This window comes from Podarcis raffonei, chromosome 8 (assembly GCF_027172205.1).
Source record: "Podarcis raffonei isolate rPodRaf1 chromosome 8, rPodRaf1.pri, whole genome shotgun sequence".
In the NCBI taxonomy this organism is placed as follows: Eukaryota; Metazoa; Chordata; class Lepidosauria; order Squamata; family Lacertidae; genus Podarcis; species Podarcis raffonei.
The window spans coordinates 58,597,510-58,615,584 of NC_070609.1; the positions used below are offsets into that span (position 1 = coordinate 58,597,510).

The 18,075-nt window shown below is 43.9% G+C and overlaps 1 protein-coding gene across 4 annotated transcripts in view; it reads left to right on the forward strand.

Annotated features, from left to right (window-relative positions):
* LOC128419482 (ATP-binding cassette sub-family C member 12-like) overlaps nucleotides 1-17,536 on the forward strand; it is a 62,556-nt gene extending 45,020 nt beyond the window's left edge. For 2 of the 4 annotated variants that reach the window (XM_053400222.1, XM_053400224.1), the window contains 6 exons: nucleotides 4,117-4,306; nucleotides 5,968-6,127; nucleotides 8,905-8,983; nucleotides 11,511-11,624; nucleotides 15,633-15,797; nucleotides 17,261-17,536. In XM_053400222.1, coding sequence (XP_053256197.1) covers nucleotides 4,117-4,306; nucleotides 5,968-6,127; nucleotides 8,905-8,983; nucleotides 11,511-11,624; nucleotides 15,633-15,797; nucleotides 17,261-17,353 — 801 coding nt within the window. In that variant the 3' untranslated portion in view covers nucleotides 17,354-17,536. Of the gene's footprint in view, nucleotides 1-4,116; nucleotides 4,307-5,967; nucleotides 6,128-8,904; nucleotides 8,984-11,510; nucleotides 11,625-15,632; nucleotides 15,798-17,260 lie in introns of those variants that run through there. The other 2 variants (XM_053400226.1, XM_053400225.1) reach the window with 2 other exon arrangements.
* The last annotated feature ends 539 nt before the right edge of the window (nucleotides 17,537-18,075 follow it).

The window sequence follows — 18,075 nt, forward strand, 5'->3', positions numbered from 1 at the left end:
GTCATTCATTCTCCATCTGAAGGAACCAGTTGTTGTTTGCTTCATTACCATCTTTACTGCGTTATGGTCGGAGAAAGTTTTTGGGCAGATTTCCACTTTCCTTATATTCAACGCCATACTGCTAGTCACCCAAATTTGGTCAATCCGTGTCCATGTCATTTTGGCTTCAGAAAAGAAGGTTCCCTCTCTTTCTAATGGGTGTTTTGTTCTCCAAATATCAATCAAGTCCATATTGTCAGTCATTTCAAAAAAAGTTTTTGGTAGTCTTCCGTCTTTTGTAACTACCTGTCTTTGTGCTTTATCCATATTTGTTGAAACTACTCCATTCATGTCTCCCATCACAATTAAATTGTAATCCATGTAGTCCATCAAAGTCTCATGCAGCTTCTTAAAAAATTCAGCTTTGCCTTCATTTGGTGCATAAATTCCCACTATCAAAAATTTTTCTCCTTGAGATTGAATTTCAATTGCCAAATATCTTCCTTGATCATCTTTAAAAATTTGTTTCGGTTGCAAACTTTCCTTTGCGTAGATCACCACACCTCTCTTTTTTACTCTATCTGAAGATATAAATTCTTGTCCCAGTCTTTTATTTATCAATAATTTTCTGTGAGCTCTTGTCACATGGGTCTCTTGTAAACAAATCAAGTCCAATTGGTCTTTCTTTAAAGCATGAAATATATTTTTTCTTTTTCTGGGAATATTTAATCCGTTACAATTCCAGGTTAAAAGTTGCAGAGCCATGATGGGACTATTTACTCTTTCCACCTACAGCTCCCAGTTGTTGTTCCTCTTTTGTCGGTGATTCCGTATCCGTATCTAATGGTACCTTGCTTGAGGGATGCCCTTGTCCTGGAAACGCCTCTTTCTGTAGGTCTTCTTCGTGTTCTCCTAAAAACTTGTCTTTGTCGCTCACTGTCTTTATTCTTCTTTTCTTCCCCTTGTATTTAAAAGACAAGCCTTGCGGAAACTCCCACCTGAATGGTATGTAGTTCCTTTTCAGCAGTGTCACCAAGTCCTTGTAGAAACCTCTTGCATCCAAAATGCTTTTGGGAATATCTTTAAAAATCTCAATATGAAAATCTTCAATTTGAAGGGTTGTTTGGTAATGCAGGTTCAGTATTTTATCTCTCTCCTCCTTTGATCTCAAAGTTATTAAGCAGTCTCTGGGTCTGTTCTTCCTCTGCCTTGTTCCCAGTCTAAATGCACTCTCTATCTTAAATTCTTCCTTGTCCAACTCCTGCTTCCAAAAGTCAGAGAATTCTTTTGTCAAGTAATCCACCAAGTTGTCTCCTTCCTTTTCCGGCACAAGTCTGATCCTTAGGTTCCTCTCCTTGCGTTGCATATCCTGCATAGAAAGTGCCAGTTCATACTCATCTAATTTCCTGTACACCGGTGGAAACTTTTCCTCAGCAGCCGTTGCAATTTCTTTAGCTTCCTCAGCTATCTTTCGTGTTGTAGATGAATCCTCCAGTAGTTTCCCAATTGCTTCTGCATTAGAGTTCACTTTATTCCCAAGGTCAGTTATACTTTTTGTATTTAAATCGATTTTCCCAGAGATTTCTTCAATTTTCTTATTTGTTTCAGCAACTTGTACTTTAGTTTCTGCACCTTGCTTTTTTAGTTCCTCCAGTGAGTCATTTATTTTCCCAAGTACTTTAGCAAATGCTTCTTCAGAAGACATAGTTTTCACTTTAATCTTTGGGACAGCTGCAGTTCCAGAGGCTCCTGATACAGAGGCCCTTCTTTGCATAAAGGAATCTATTTTGTATTGTCTGCCAGATCTCAGAGTTGTTTCTTGTGAATCCTCTTTCTCTTTACCATCTGCCATAACAAAATCTTTCACTCAAGGTCATTCCCACATTCCTAAGCTGTCAAACAAAAGTTCTCAAGTTTTAAATTCCACTTGTTGCTGAAACCATTCACCAGTCCTCTAGAGGGCGTAAAACGAATTCTTTACCTTCAAGTCGGTCCCACACTTTCCAGAAAACAAACAAAAGCCCTCCAAGTCCTTTTCAAATATATATATATTTTTTAAAAGATCCAGATCAATAGTGTCCTGCATATGACTTGCAGTGCAACAAAGTAAAGTATTTCTGAGTTGAGAGTAGCCAAAGTCAATATTTCAGTTACTTTTTTACCTTCTTATAGCGACAGTCCTTAGCCGGTTCCTTTACTCCGGCAGTCCGATCCCCAGGTTTAAGAGCAGCGGTAAACAGTTCAATTTCTTTTTAAACAGGCAGGAAAAGTACTGTAAAATCTTCTTTCCCCCCCCTCCTGCCTTCGGGGAGGGAGCTCTTTGCTTTGGTGGTGGATTTCTTAATTCCCACGACTTTCCTTTCAAAGGTTACAGCTTGAGTGCCTTTTGCTTTGATCTTGCTACAGAACGGAAAGCAGACTTCCTTTTTAGTGCTTATCCGTCTCGGTGCCCAATTTCCTTAATTTTAGCGTCCGATTAAATTTTAAAGTTCAATCCTACTCACGGAAAGTTGTTCTTATTAGTCCAAATTCACCGGAAGAAATCAGCGCTCTCCGCTAATGGCGACACGGCTTCACTTCGCAGGCTGGGTGAAAGCGACTCTCAGCACCGCTCCACACACCCTCCGCTGTTCCGTAGCCTTTAAAAAGGCTATTTCACAACGTCGGGGGGGCGCAAAGGTGCCCGCCGAGTCTCCAGTTCACAGGCTACGCGCCTGTGATTTTTGAGGGTCCCCGCTCCGCCATGGCTGCTGGACCCGAACCCACGAAGCAGATCTCTCCCGGGAGCTCCGGGAGAAATCCGCCATTAAGCGCTGGCGCTGACCGGAAGTCTGTGTTGCTTGGCTGTGTTGCTCACCCAATAAGAAGTCTAAGAACGACTGGGGGGGGTGGAGCTTGTATGCCTTGTGTGTGGCTAGTTAATGCAAGCTGAGGGGGGGGGGTTGAATGCTGGATGCCATTTTGTTGCACGTGCTGCTGCAAACTTTGCAGTGCAAAGCCAGGCCGGGGAGCCATCTTAAGTTGAGGCTGCACAGGCCTTGTGGTGCATGTGATTCAGATTCTATTCAGTTGAATCTCTGGGTACAAAGTTGGTTGGACAGTGTTCTCAAAGCTACCAGCATGAGTTTGACCAGACTGCAGGAGGACAGGAAGACTGGAGTGCCTGGAACTGTTGAGGCTGCAGGTCCCTTATTTTGGCTGCTGGTCCCTTATTTTCAAGGCTGCTGGTCCCTTATTTTCAAATCTGTAAATTGACAGCTATGCTGGGTAGTGTAGTTTGTTAAGGGTGCTAGGAGTTGATAGGAGGCCCCCTAGGTAAAGATACAGTAAAAGGTATTCCCTTCCCAGAGTTACAGTTCCCAGAGTATCATGGGAAGAAGATTGGCTGTTAAACTACTCAGAATTGTAACTCTGTGAGGAAAATAAGGTGCCAGCACTCTAGGTCCCAGGATCATTGTGGGGGTGAGCCACTACTATTTATGACTGATGTTTTAATGTATTTTTAATCTTTTGTTGGAAGCCGCCCAGATGGGAGTGGTATAAATTATTATTATTATTATTATTATTATTATTATTATTATGGCATGGTGCTGCTTTAAGTGTATAGTGCAAACTGTAGATAGACCCACGTTAGTTTGACCTACCAGTGCAGCACAGCGTTATGAGGGATGCTGAGAGGGAAGTCAGATCAGAAGTGGCATTCTCAACAATCACCACAGCCCTTGAGGTGTTGGTCCATTATTTCCAGTGTGTATTGACTTCCACACAAACACCCCCCCAAATGCACCCCCCTCATTATCATAGCTCAGTGACTCATTCCTGCCAGGCAAGAGCACTTCAAGTACAGTGCAGTTGGTAAGGGATGTGGCTTCAGGAGAGGGGTGTGTGGCCAGTGTGGAGTGGAGTTCTGGGGGCTGGAGAGGGCTACACACACACACACACACACACACACACACACACACACACTGTGGGCCCCCATCATTGCTTTAAGCACTGCCATAAGTAACCAGGACTGCACTTGCCTTGATAGCCAGTTGCGGAAAATGTTTGCACCTCTTTTAAAAAAGCCCAGTCCGTGACCCAAGTTGTCGTGATAGCGGATGAATCCCAGCAGCCCCCTGCTCTGCTTTCTTCCAGAAATGTGTTCCTGAAGCAGCAGAGGGCAAGGCAGTTGCTGTTCCTCCCCCAAACTGGCCTTCTCAGGGTGAAATTACCTTCAAGAACTACCAGATGAAATACAGAGAAGACAGCCCCTTGGTGCTTCATGACCTAAACATGAACATTCACGGCAAGGAAAAAATTGGGATTGTTGGCCGGACGGGCTCTGGTGCGTTACTTTTAGTTCAGTCCTGCTGATTTATTTGCTTATTTTGTGGCTGGAGAGGGTGGGTGGAAGGAGGGCTTCTGTATTTCCCTGATTTTGCATAAATGCTCAAGATAGACCATCGGGTCCTGATCGACCTAGGCCGGGCCACCCACCATATCAGCAGCACAGGGCAAAAGTATTGCCCCTGTAGCAATGTTTTTCCGAAGTATTTATTATGCAAGTAAATGGGTATATTAAGAGTCACCATCTGAGATGGAGCTCAGCCTGCCCTGTTTGCTTCCATCCCCTACCAGATAAAGTATTTGTGTTGAGTGGGGTTTTCCCATCCTTTTTAGCCATGTCCCAGACTGCAGTCCCTTGATCCCATCCCATCAAATCCAATGGGAATCACTGAGAAGGAAGCATGTCCCTATTTGCATAGTCCCACCCCTTCATCTGCATAGCTAAACTCTGAGTTCTGTTTCTTGGGACAATGCTGTGTTCCATGATGGGATCTTGGAGACACAAGTGTGATGGAATATTTGCTTCTTAAGATTCTAACGGTCTTACTGAGATTAGACCCACTGAAATTAATAAATTTCGGTGAGCCATGTCCACTGACTTCAATGAGTCTACTTTGAGTTGGACTCTCATTAGGTAACACCCTAAACAAGAGTCAAACTATTTGAAACTGCTTAATATATATTATGTAACATGAAACTTCACCAACCATCCAGCCAATCATGGGAGTCATTGTCCCTATCTGCATAGTCCCACCCCTTCATCTACATAATTCAGTCCCATGTTCCATTTCTTGGTCTGATGTTGTACTGTGGTGGAATGTGGGCTTAAGATATGGGGAAAGCATTGAAAGTATAATATGATTTGTGTATGCGTTTGTGGAATATGGATAGGATGGGCAAACCCAGAAGTATAGGAAGGGGGGCAGTGGGGGCGGTGCGCCCCGCATGTCATCCCTGAGGGGGGGTGACAAAATCCCCCCTGGGTGGATTGCCACACCCTCAGGTGCCGATCGCCACACCAATAGCCCCCAATGGGTGCCAATGGGTGCACCAATCGCCCCCAATGGGCGCCGATCGCCCCCCTGTGCGCCAATTGCAATGGGCACTGATTGCCCCCTGCACACCGATTGCTGCACCGATTGCCCCCAGTGGGTGTCAATTGCTGTGCCAATCATCCCCCTGTGCGCCAATTGCTGCACCAATTGCCCCCCAATGGGCACCAATCGCCATGCCAATCGCCCCCCTGGGTGGCTTGCCCCGCCCGCCTGCGTGGCTCACCCCGCCCCCCAGGTGCATGGCATGTGTGCCACTCCAGGTGCCTGAACGGCTAGTTTCGCCACTGGGCAAGCCGTGCTGGGCTCATATTGGATTGTCTTGGATTAAATTATTTCCCTCCCACCCAGAATCAGGAAATAACTTGGCTTAATCTGAGAGAATCAGACTCCATTTGGATCCCATTGTGATTTCAGTTCATTACATGATGGAATCCAATCTTCATCCTATGGTCCTCCAACCAAGCCCCTCGCTTATCTTCAGGTTCTGGAGGGAAATGGTGGTTTAACCTCAGAAGTTACCATCCTGCACACTTGATCTAGAACTTTCTCGGTAGGATGAAAACCCATGTTTTTGGTTTTTTAAAATGCTGCATTCTTCTTTCAGGAAAATCATCCTTAGGGGTCGCCTTGTTCAGACTAGCGGAACCAACTGCTGGCACCATCCTCATTGACAATGTTGATATCCTCACTATTAGTTTGGAGTCTCTAAGGACCAAGTTGTCGGTCATTCCTCAAGATCCCGTTCTGTTTGTAGGTACAGTAAGGTAGCTGTTGTGACGATTATCAAATTAACCTTTGCTGCAAAAGTGAAACCTAACCAACTACTGCTGGTTTCAAAATCGCTCTGTAAGGGAAGGGGAAGAGCATCAACATGATTTGAGAAAGTAGTTTGCATAAAGTAACCCAGTAAGTTCTTGGCTTGGGTCATAGAGGAAGGGGGGGAAGGTACAGTGATGCAGAACCTGAACTTCTGGTAAACAATTGAAAGGCAGACCCTGTGAACACCAAGTGGCTGTCGTGGCATCTCTACGGTATATGCACTTTGCATTGGAAGTTAGGACGGAAAACCAATTTATGAAATTATTTTATTGATTTATTTATTTAGAGCATTTGTAGCACATTTTTTAGCCAAAAAGGCTCCCGGAGTGGCAATTTAAAAAAGACAGTCCCTGCCTGCAGGCTTACACTCTTTAAAAAAAAGACGCACAAAGAAAAATGTACAGGGAGGGAAGAGGAAAATAAAAACTCAGGCGTGAATTTGTATAATGATCAGCTGGCATAGTTCAAGGGAAGAAGGTTCCTGATGGAGCTGAAGGAGTGAGCCTCCTGCTTCCAATCTCTCCCAGTGAGGCAGTCTGATGGAATGGCTGATTCCAGGTGTCTGTTGCGGGAGAGGAGACCTGATGGGGTGAGCTCTGCTTCCCAGAAAACATGCAGATATATATATGTTTTATTTACAGTGGTATCTTGGTTTGCAAACGTAATCCATTTCGGAAGTCTGTTCCAAAACCAAAGCGTTCCGAAACCAAGGCGCACTTTCTCATAGAATGTAACGCAAAATGGATTAATCCGTTCCAGACTTTTAAAAACAACTCCTAAAACATGAGTTTTACTATCTAACGAGACCATTGATCCATAAAATGAAAGCAATAATCAATGTACTGTACTATAAAATAAATAGGACAGTATTGTAAATGATTAAAAAAATAATAATTCTTACCTGCACTGATGATAGTCATTGTTTTGATTGGGTGGAGGGGAGGTTATCCATTTCTGCAGTCACATGATTAATCAGTAGCTGAACTGGGTTCCACACAGTCACAAAAACAAATTAACCGAAAAAGCCTCAAAAACAAAAACACAAAATAAATAGCAAAAGCAAAAGCACCAAACTAAATCTGTTCTGGAAGTCCGTTTGACTTCTGAAATGTTCGAAAACCAAGGCGCAGCTTCTGATTGGTGCAGGCACCCCGAAACGATAGCCGACAGCCGCACTGGATGTTCAGCTTCCCAAAAATATTAGAAAAATGGAACACTTACTTCCGGGTTTTTGGCATTTGAGAACCAAGGTGTTTGAGTACCAAGGCATTTGAGAACCAAGGTATACTGTATTTCCTTTCCTTTAAGTTATAGTATACCAGAAAGAAAAATGCATGCACACAAAACGTTGTATATAGTCAAACAAATATCCTAAGAAGCATCCTAAGAAAACCCAACCCCTCAGACATATAAGCCAGTCATTCTTAAAATAGTCAGTGCCACGGTTTGTATGTAAAGGGGTTCAAGTCCAAGTACATTTATTCAGAAGTAAGTCACACAGAGCTCAGTACAACTTATTCCCAAGTCAATGGCTTCAGATTGCAGTGCCATTGGGCATGGTGGGACTTACTTTGGAGTCAATATGCATAGGATTGTAGTGTAAGGCAATGGAAGCCCCCTTTTCAGTTTCAGAACTCTATGTATTTGCATGTAAAAAGTATAATGTCTCGTTGAGCCGGTCAAGGGTTAAACACATGAAGGAAGATGAGAGAAATAGAGTTGTTTTGCAGGTAAATAAGGAGATCTTATACAATGGTCATGCAGTACAATGTTATCAGGATTTCTTTTCTCACTGGACTCCATTGGTGTTATTTAAATGACCTTGCTAACACCAATAATGTTGGTATTTTGGTTAATAAATTGGTTTAAAATAGTAGAATGAGAATTCCCTGGATGCCCAGATGCTGGTTTGAGGCAAGTACTTGTTGGTGAGAAAGCCCCAGCAAAGATTTAAAATCATAAAACATGCGGCAAAGTGAAGTGTGGAAATATAGGCTGTTAGACCTTTAAAATATCACCTTCTAAGTTTATTCCAAAGCTCCCACTTCCCTTTAACATAAAAAGAGACCACACTGTTTGGTAAGTTAAAAATGGTTTACTTACAAACTCTTCAAAGGACAGATTCATGTGCTTTTCCATACAGCAGCAGCAACAAAAGACAGGCAGTTTAACTTAGCGTCACAATTGGTAAATGTTTCTAAATTATTTGTATAAAAACACAAAGATGGCTTGCTAAACCCACATGGTCTGGCTTGGAGCGATTAGCCCAGACATCCTTTCTGGTTGTTTTCATGGTGGAACAGAGAGAGAACAAAGGTTTTGGTAGGTAACCCTTCCTCCCAAGGTGAGGGGGTGTGACCTAGCTAAGCCTGGCAGGACAGTTTACTCTATGATCTTAATCCCTTCATGCCTTAACTAGAGCTATGCATGCTGTTTATATGAGGCTGATATATCCCACAGATAACTTCTTAAGAGCATAGATGTTGCCTTTCTCAAACAAACCAAAGCCCATCTAGTCCAGCATTCTGTTCCAAACAATCCAATATCTCCAGAAGCTGACAAACAGGACATGGCAACAATGTCCCTCCATCTTTCTTGTCCTCAGTCTCACCTGTGCAATAATAATGAATGCAAGGGTCTAGTCCACAAGAACTGCAGCAGCAGGCAATGTTTTCTTTCGCAGGGGCAATGTGTTTCTTTCATTCTCATTCCTACCTTACAGGTACAACTTAGATCCATTTAAAGACCACACAGACGATCAAATTTGGCAAGCTCTGAGCAGAACATTTATGAAAAACACAGTATGTTATTATATATATATATATATTTCTTTGTTTTCCCAATCTAATCTATTATTGCCAGATGTAAAATGACAGCGTATGGAAAATTTTGATTCCCTGTTAACCATGCATCAATTAATCACAAGATACCAAAACAGTAGTGAGAATAATGTGGCTAATATTCAGTCCCATTTAAGATTTGAACAATTAATGTTCACTAATTACATTCTTAATTGTCCTTTCCTCTTTTTATTTTTTTTAAGACAGAAATAATTGATGGCTGGAGAATGGCATTGCAAAATTCAGAGAAGTGTAGATTTTGAAGCATGGCTGTGTTTTGTTTCTTGTATTGTTTCAGAAAGCGCAAATTGTGTGTGTGTGTGTGTGTGTGTGTGTGCTGGGGTTGTGCCTTCAGTTGTATAAATGCAGCCCCCATATTGCAAAGAGACAATCTGCCTATTCCCAACTCCCTTGCTGCCACCCAACCATTTACACCTATTGGTGACCACTCAAACTACAGCAAGACAACTTTTCCCCTTGTAAAAAAATTACATAGTATGAGATGTATACCTCATAGTGTTCATAAGGCTGTCAGGCTCAAAAGGCAGTGATCTGGTAGCTCAGGACAGGTAACGAGTAGACAGAAGACCGACAGAATCTTAGCAGAAAAGGAAGAAAAATTGGGAATTCAGCAGATTTAGAAGCTTTAGAAAGAAGTGGAATAGAACAGGTCCTCTAGAGTCAATCAATTCCTGGGTCAGCAGGACTCTGGGCACTTGCCCAAGTATCCCAGCTTGAGTTACCTGCAATTTCTCTTCCAACCAGAAGCATGGGATGAGCAGAGAATTGCTTGGAGGCAGTAGCACCTGTCAAAGCCTTAGAGCAGCTCTAATAAAATCGGCTCCCCCGCCACCCCACCTTCATTTTAATTGTAAAACTATAAATGTTTACACAAGCTGCTCTGAGCATTTGCCCAGGTGTCGGAGGATTTCAATTTGTTGTTCTGCTTTGCCACCGGTGCTCCATGTGAGAGGAGGGAAATCCAAACAGATTAAGCTGGGATATTGACTCAGCAGCCAATAATCCTCTGGGTCCAGGTCAAGGATGGGGAAACCTCCTGATGTGGTTGGACTCCAATTCCCATCAGCCCCAGCCAGCATGGCCAATGTTGACCAATTATGGGAGCTGTGGTTAGGAATGGAGGAGAAGTTCAATTCGGTTTACATTTAGAAATGAACCAGTTTAATCTGCAATTTCTGAAACAATACAAGAACCAGAACACAGCCGTCCTTCAAAATCTACACTTCTCAGAATTTTGCAATGCCATTTTCTAGCCAGGTAAATTTTACAAACATGAAAATACTAGGGTAAAGGTTGTATATAAATGCACATATATTCATGGAAATAGCATACAAAGATGCATTATATTAAAGGAAATCGCTTCACAAAAAATTGTGTGTTAGACAAAATTGCAAACAAACTGTCTATATTAGAAGAAATTCACACTTAAGTGCTGATGGATTTCCATGAGGACTTTCACCTTTTTTAAAAAAAATGCAAACTCATGTGGAAATGTGCAAAACTGAGAGAGAGAGAGATTCACCCCAACCTGTACTTCAACTGCATCTGGAGAACCACAGGTGTTCTCCATCCTTTGGGAAACAAATCATGTTGAAACCAGAAAGAGAGGTTAGGGTAGGGGGGAGGGAGAGAGAGAGTCAATCTATTGGCTGGTAGTTAGTTTTATATATATATATATATACACACACACACACACACGAAAGAAATACGATTTCTCATTTTTTCATTAATTCCTTTATTTATTTCAACAGTTTGTATACCACATTCATTTCTAAGCGGTGTGCAAGAGACCCAATATAACAGGGCTAAAATGAGTTAAAACTACAGAATCCAAGAGTTCAGTTAAAAAGCCTGATGGAATAATAATATAATAAAGTATTCATTCCGTAAGCGCCAGATGTTCAACAGAGAGGGGCCTGCTCTGCAAAATTGGTCCCACTATATGGAACACATGGCTTCTTGTGGGTGCGAGTCATGCAACTGAGCCATGGAGACCACTAACAGTGATTTCCCCCAAAGACCTCAATGACAGAGCAAGGATATAAGAGATCAGGTGGTCCCTGAGCCACCCTGGACCCAAGTTGTTAAGGGCCTTGTAAAATAACACAAGAACCTTGAACCTGGCCGGGTGGTGTATGTTTTCCATACGGTATCACCATTGTGCGGTGATTGTTTGCTCAAGACAGAATCTGGTCGCCATCCTAAAACGTCTCCATGCCAGATCTTTTATTCACATCACTCCTTCGTCGTTCCACCTGCCCTTCAGTTGCTTCCCCCCTCTCTCACCCTTGCCTGCCGCCATCAAACGTTCAAGCGGCTTTTGCCTCTTCCCTCTTCCACATCCATCTCCTTCTACTTGACAGGGATCAGTGATGTTGTGTCAAAGATGGTTTCCTGCCCTGTTGTTGTTGTGTGTGCAACAAATAATAAAATGTGTAATCATGGTGGCGTTTCTCCTGTATCCTAGGTTTCAAAACTGCCAGGAAAGTTAGAAGCAGGGGTGGTTGAAAATGGAGAGAACTTCTCCGTGGGGCAACGGCAGCTGCTCTGTATGGCGAGGGCGCTCCTCCGAAATTCAAAAGTGAGTCCCCCCCTTGGTCCTAAAAACACACTTCTTCCTGCATTTCTCCTTCTTTGCATTAGTTTCTAAAGGGAAGAGCTGTAGCTCCATGGTAGAGCATCTGCCTTGCATGCAGAAGGTTGCAGGTTCAATCCCCAATTGCATCTCCAATTAGGGCTGGGAGAGACTCCCCACCTGAAACCCTGCAGAGCCCCTGCCAAGTCAGTGTAGACAATACTTCAACGCAGGAACACTGACCACCATGAGAACAGGATGCTGGACTAGATGGTCCATTGGACTGACCCAGCAGGGCCCTTCTTGAGCTCTTGCTTTCAGTGGGAAGCCTGCTAGCAGGACCTGAGCACAACAGCACTCTTCTGATTCCCAACAAATGGTAAAGGTAAAGGGACCCCTGACCATTAGGTCCAGTCGTGACCGACTCTGGGGTTGCGGTGCTCATCTCGCTTTATTGGCCGAGGGAGCCAGCGTACAGCTTCCGGGTCATGTGGCCAGCATGACTAAGCCGCTTCTGGCGAACCAGAGCAGCACACGGAAACACCGTTTACCTTCCCGCCGGAGCGGTACCTATTTATCTACTTGCACTTTGGGGTGCTTTCGAATACCTCAGGAGCAGGGACCGAGCAATGGGAGCTCACCCCGCTGCGGGGATTCAAAGTGCCAACCTTCTGATTGGCAAGTCCTAGGCTCTGTGGTTTAACCCACAGCGCCACCCGCGTCCCACCAACAAATGGTACCCAGGGACATTTACTGCCTCTGACAGCAGAGCTGCTTCCAGGGATGAGTGAGAGAGACCTGCTTCCTTTGAAATCCTGCTGGTGGGCTTCCCAGAAGCATCTGCAAGAAACAGGATGCGGAACCTAGATGGACCTTCGACCTGATCCAGCCAGGGTTCTTTTTCACATTCTGTTCCTGAGCTTGCCAGAGCCCCCAGAGCCAATTTCAATAACTTTCTGTTATTGGACCTTATTCAAATGTTCTTCCCATTCATTCCTCCCCTGCTGTGTTGATACTTCCACCCCGCTTTATTTGTGCTGCTGTGCTGATTTATGTTGCCTCATTAATATGACAAACTGCTGAAATTATAGCACAGTTCAAGAGCTATAATAATAAATTTGGGGCACATTTCACGTTCATCATGATGACACACCACCATCACGGAACTTGTCAAAGCAACTGCAAATATTTGCAAATGTTTCAGAGGGTCTGGTGTGGGTGGGTCCTGCTTCCTTCTCTATTGGTGCTGCTACCTGAGCAGCCATCCTTACCCTAAGAGCAAGGTGGTGCTATTGCTTTAGATGACTAGCACACACCCTTGTCCTTTCTCCCTTCTTGAAAAGATGTCGGCTTTGTCTGCCCTAGCTAATAATGAATCCCAGTATTGGTTTAAGTGGACCTTAAAGGATACTGAATTTGGGCTCTTCCGTGGCAATCACAGTTTATGGTACCAGATCCTCCTGAATGCTGAAAAACTTCACCACGCCCCTCCTTCAAACAGTGGGAAGCCATGCTTTGTTTGAAACCTGTAAACCAGATTATTAGCTGGCACTGGGTGTTCACCAGCTGCACTGCCACTTGGCTTGTTTCTGGGTCCCAGTCCTGATGTCTCTAACACAGTTCAGAACAGAAGTTTCTGTATACCAAGTTGGTCCATTGGTCTATCTAGTGTTGTCCACACTGACTGGCAGCAGCTCTCCAGGCTTTCATATCTACCTGGAGATGCCAGGGTTTGAGCCTGGGACCTTCTGCATGCAAGGCAAATGCTCTACCACCAAGGCGTGGCTCTTTCCGAAGCACAGGTGGCACATGCTTCATTCTGTTACAGAATGAAGTTGCAAAATGACCAAGCAAGATGGCTGTTCGTGTAGGCAGTTCAGGGCAGAGCCAAATGGCACCTGGATTCTTCCTCTACTGCAGCCAGACTGAGTTCAGGGAAGGAATTCTGGGAGGGGGAGAGCCACATGGTTCCACCCTGGCCAATGGGAGGGCCTTCCTGTCTCATCTGTCCCTCTGGTGCCATGAGGTAGAATGGGATGCCAGCAGAGTCACTTCTGTAAGGGGAAGAACCAAATGAAAACTGGTCCCCACTGAGCCTATGGGCAGAGCCTCTCTGTCTCATTCTCCCTCTGCTGTGGCCAGATGAAGCAGACATAGATGGGGCCTGTTCATGAAGGGGAGGAGTCAAATGGCAGCTGGTCTCAGCCAGGCTTGAGGGAGGGGGCCTGCTGTCTTACCTCTCCCTCTATTGCAGGCCATAACTGCCATTGGCACTGAGCTCCTGTTTACACACATTGCAAAGTGAGTGTGAGAGTCAGGACTCTTTTATGCCTGCTGAGTCCTAAATAACTATAATAACACAATAAACATGCAGAAGGGAGAATGTCTGCTTTTGGCAGGTGAAGTGTGTCATGCAGGGGAGAGGAGAGGTGCACCTGTTGAGATTTCAGCGATGCACACCTTAAGGTGTGTGAAATTCGCACCCCCCCAACAGTTTCACCAGGTGGTTCTGTGCTGGGAAGCTGTAATTGGTTGCCAGTTTCCAATGGGTGTCTGTGAGTCCTTGTGAAGTCTGTGTCCACGGCAGTGTCTCTCTGCCATTTGGGAATGTTGATGTGTATTGCTTGTTACTCCCACCATTGTGAAAGGGCAGTATCTGGTTTCCCAAGCAGAGACAACACTGGCTTTCTATCCTTACGTTATGCCTGGAAAATTGAACTGAAAGGCATCAAATGTTTATTTTCTTTTTAATGGTATATGTTATGTACTGAGTTGAATAGGATCCAAACTGCAGCAGTCTGATTGGTCCTAGAACAATAGGATTCAGAATGCAGCAGTCTGATTGGTCCTAGAACAATGCAGCAGTATGATTGGTTGGCAGGAACTACCCAATCATGCTCCAGATAGAAGTGAATCCACAACCTGATTGGCTTACAGTAGAATTCCGGAATTAGCCAATCATGTGCAGCCCATTGTGTACATAATGTATATAAAGCAGATACTTTGAGGGGACATTCATTCATTCCTCCTCACCACTATGAGCTGAATAAAGAGCATGAAATCACTTTGCGACTCTGAGTATATTTCAGTATATGAGAACGAAGACCTTAGCAGACCCACTGAGAGAGGCTGTTTCGGACTGAAATGTGTTTGGATGTTTATTGTATATGAAACAACTCCTTTTATTTTATTCAACTTCAAATTTGTTATACGTTTCTCTTATAATTTGACTTCCCACATTCCCTTCCATGTTGTTTTTATACCCATCCCTTTTATATAGGGGAAAAAACCATACTTTTCACCTAATTTCTACATTACGTCACACATTTTATCTAATATATGTTCCTCTGTTTCATATATTGCCATTTCTTCTCGTATATGAAACAACATCTGATTATCTGCCCTAGGGCAGCGTTTCCCAAACTTACAATAACCTCATATCCCCTTTTTGAGAGTTCAGTCTTACTGCCATGCTCCTTTTCAAGCAAAAGTAATTTGGGGGTGGTTCTAATAATACTATTTTTAATTGCTTTGTGTAGCTAAAAACAACTATGGTCAAGTAAAATAAAATAAAAATTCTGCCTTATGCCCTTCAAAACCGTTTCGTGTACCCCCAGAAGAATGCACAACACACTTTGGGAAACGCTAACCTGGAATGACTATTATCAACTGCAGGTTTTCTATGAGGTTTTTACGTAAATTTGTCTTAGAAACGCCCCCCCCCAATGGTCACTCTTTCTTTGTTGCTATGAAATGTATCAGGGGATTTTTGAAGCCCTGGCTGACCTCTGGAACATTTGAATGGGATTTGACCAAATCTGGCGCACGGTCTAATATTTACACATGGCTAGGTGTGCCCCGTGGTGTGGGAAGAGTGATGGCAAATTTAGCCCTGTGACATTTTGTCTGTGAAAATATGATGGTTCCCACTTACCAGCATTCTGCAAATGCTTGCTGGGGTGTATGTGTGGCCATATTCTAAAATTGTTAATGCAAACATCATTACTCCTGCAGATAATACTTCTCGACGAGGCAACTGCATCCATCGATTCCGAAACAGATGTGCAGATTCAGCAGACCATCCGGGAAGCTTTTGCCGACTGCACCGTCTTGACCATTGCTCATCGTATGAACACCATTCACGAGTGTGACCGTGTGTTGGTGATGGATAAGGGGAAGGTACTTAGCCATAGAAGTAAATAATAATAATGATAATGATAATTGTCAGGGAACTGCCATCAGCTCAGAGGCGAGAGGTGGAAGGGCAGTTGTGTTACAGGGAGCCCCCGAAGATCTTGCAAAGCAGCCCCCCTCCAGTGGGGAGGGGGTGAAGGGACCAGAAGATGCTAGGGAGAGCCTCAACACTGACTTTTGCTCTTGCATCTCTTGGTGGAGAAGGCTGTTGGGTGCTCCAGGGGAGGTGTGGCTAACTGCTGGCCTCCTAATGTTCAGGGATGATGACTGGAATTGTAGTCCAGCAATATTGGGTGGGGTGGGGGCAGCCCTGCCCCAGGGGAACAGTGTCGTAACATGTCCTCTCCCTTGCCCTTTCATTGTTCTTGTTGCCTCTCCAGGTCTGCAGTGGCCATAGGGGAGCAGCCACCCTGCCCTGGAAGTCTATTACTAAGCACCAGGCCCAGATTATGCAAAACCTGAGTGTCCAAAGAGGGCAAGGACATTTTTTTAATATGTTATTGGTGGGATAAAATAGAGACAATCTTTCACATAAGCAGCATGGACTGATATAATGGGTTACTTTAAATGGGAGGCACCGATTGCAGATGATGCAAGGAAGATTGTTAATCTCCTGGTGGCAGCAAATACGGTTTTAGCTCAGCTCTGGAAATCAGCATGACACCTGAAATCTCACAGAGGGAGCTGGGATGGCCCAATACATTTCTCTTCTTGAGGCAAAGGGTAAGATGGTGCCCGCCCCACCCACAGCATTCCATGTGCAGAGGCTGAATGGAATTTCTCTCCCATCCCCTTTCAATGCTGGCAATGGGATATTTTCCTCCAGCAAACTTGAGGGCAGAGGCTGGCATGGTGGCATAGCTCTATGCTCTAACACCTTGCTGCCTGTTGCTTCATCTTGTCTAGTGGCAGAAAAACATACAAGTTTAGCACATCAAAGAAATAGCCTTCTAAGGCAATGTGATTATTTTCAGGAATGGCAAGTCTTTGTGCTTACTTTGGGGTAAGTAATGCTACCAAAAGGCTGAACATATTTTTTAAAAAAGTGTAAATATGTGTGTGTGTGTGTGCACGCACACACACACACACAAACACACACACGTATTCATTAGTAATGTAGACTGGGGGACATTTAACTAAACAATCTAAAGGAACTGAAAGCTGTAGGCAAACTGCACACTCCACAATTAATTTTAGAAATCCTTCTACAGACAACTGGAAACCAGGGCAAAGCAAACCCACAACAAAGGAACAGAACTGAGGAAATCCTTTCTTCCCTATTACTATGTATTCCCCCCCCCCCATTGCTATTCTCCTTCCCCAAAGCAATTTTCACATGATAGGATACTCATAAAAAAATGACCCCAACTGCACTGTATTCTTGCTTCATACTTGACATTTGCTAATGCACCTGACATTTATTCAATTTATTTCCCAATGACTTTCAGATAGTGGAGTTTGGCAAACCGGATGAGCTCCTTCAAAAACCCAATTCCGCATTTGCATCACTCCTAGCTGCTACAAGCAACGTCGGATCCTAGGACATGAAAATATTGAATGGTGTTTTCTCTGTGGACTTCAGGAAAAAAAGGCTTAATATGGACAGGAAGAACAGAATTGATATCTAACGTCTTGCCGACAAAGAAATATGATAACCTTCACTGAAGGCCACATTTAAGGGCAAACTCTGAAGCTTGATAGAACCAGGGGCAGCTGAAACTAAGAACTAAGGGGAACAAGAAGGACTTTACAAAAACTGCTGATTTTGGAATTCATTCAAAAATATAGCCCACCTGCAGGGAAACCTGTTAACATGGTGTGTTGGATCAGCACATTTTCAGAGGGTGCTAACATGATCGGCAGACTTACCAGAGGGGATTCACCCTTAGCATCCCACAACAGTTAAACATTGTATGTTCCATACAACATTTACAGGCAAATGATGTAGACCTGATCACTTCATAGTCACAATGGCTGCAACTCAGCCAAGGTAGGATGTGACTAAGCCCCACCAAAATCAGTGCAACGAGATAGTTACAACTAACTCAAGTCCCAGGAATTTCAGTGGAACTTGTGGCAACCAGTCTCTGTTGGATCGGAGCCACCACGTATCATTTAGGCAGCTGAAAAATTCCAGCTGGTTTTTAAAGGAACAGTTCATCTATTTGGCTGTCATACTGTAAGCAGATGGGCTTCTCAATTCCATTGACTACAGTGGGATTTAAGCAGCCTAGCTGGGTACAGCTTCCGCGTTTAGCTTGTA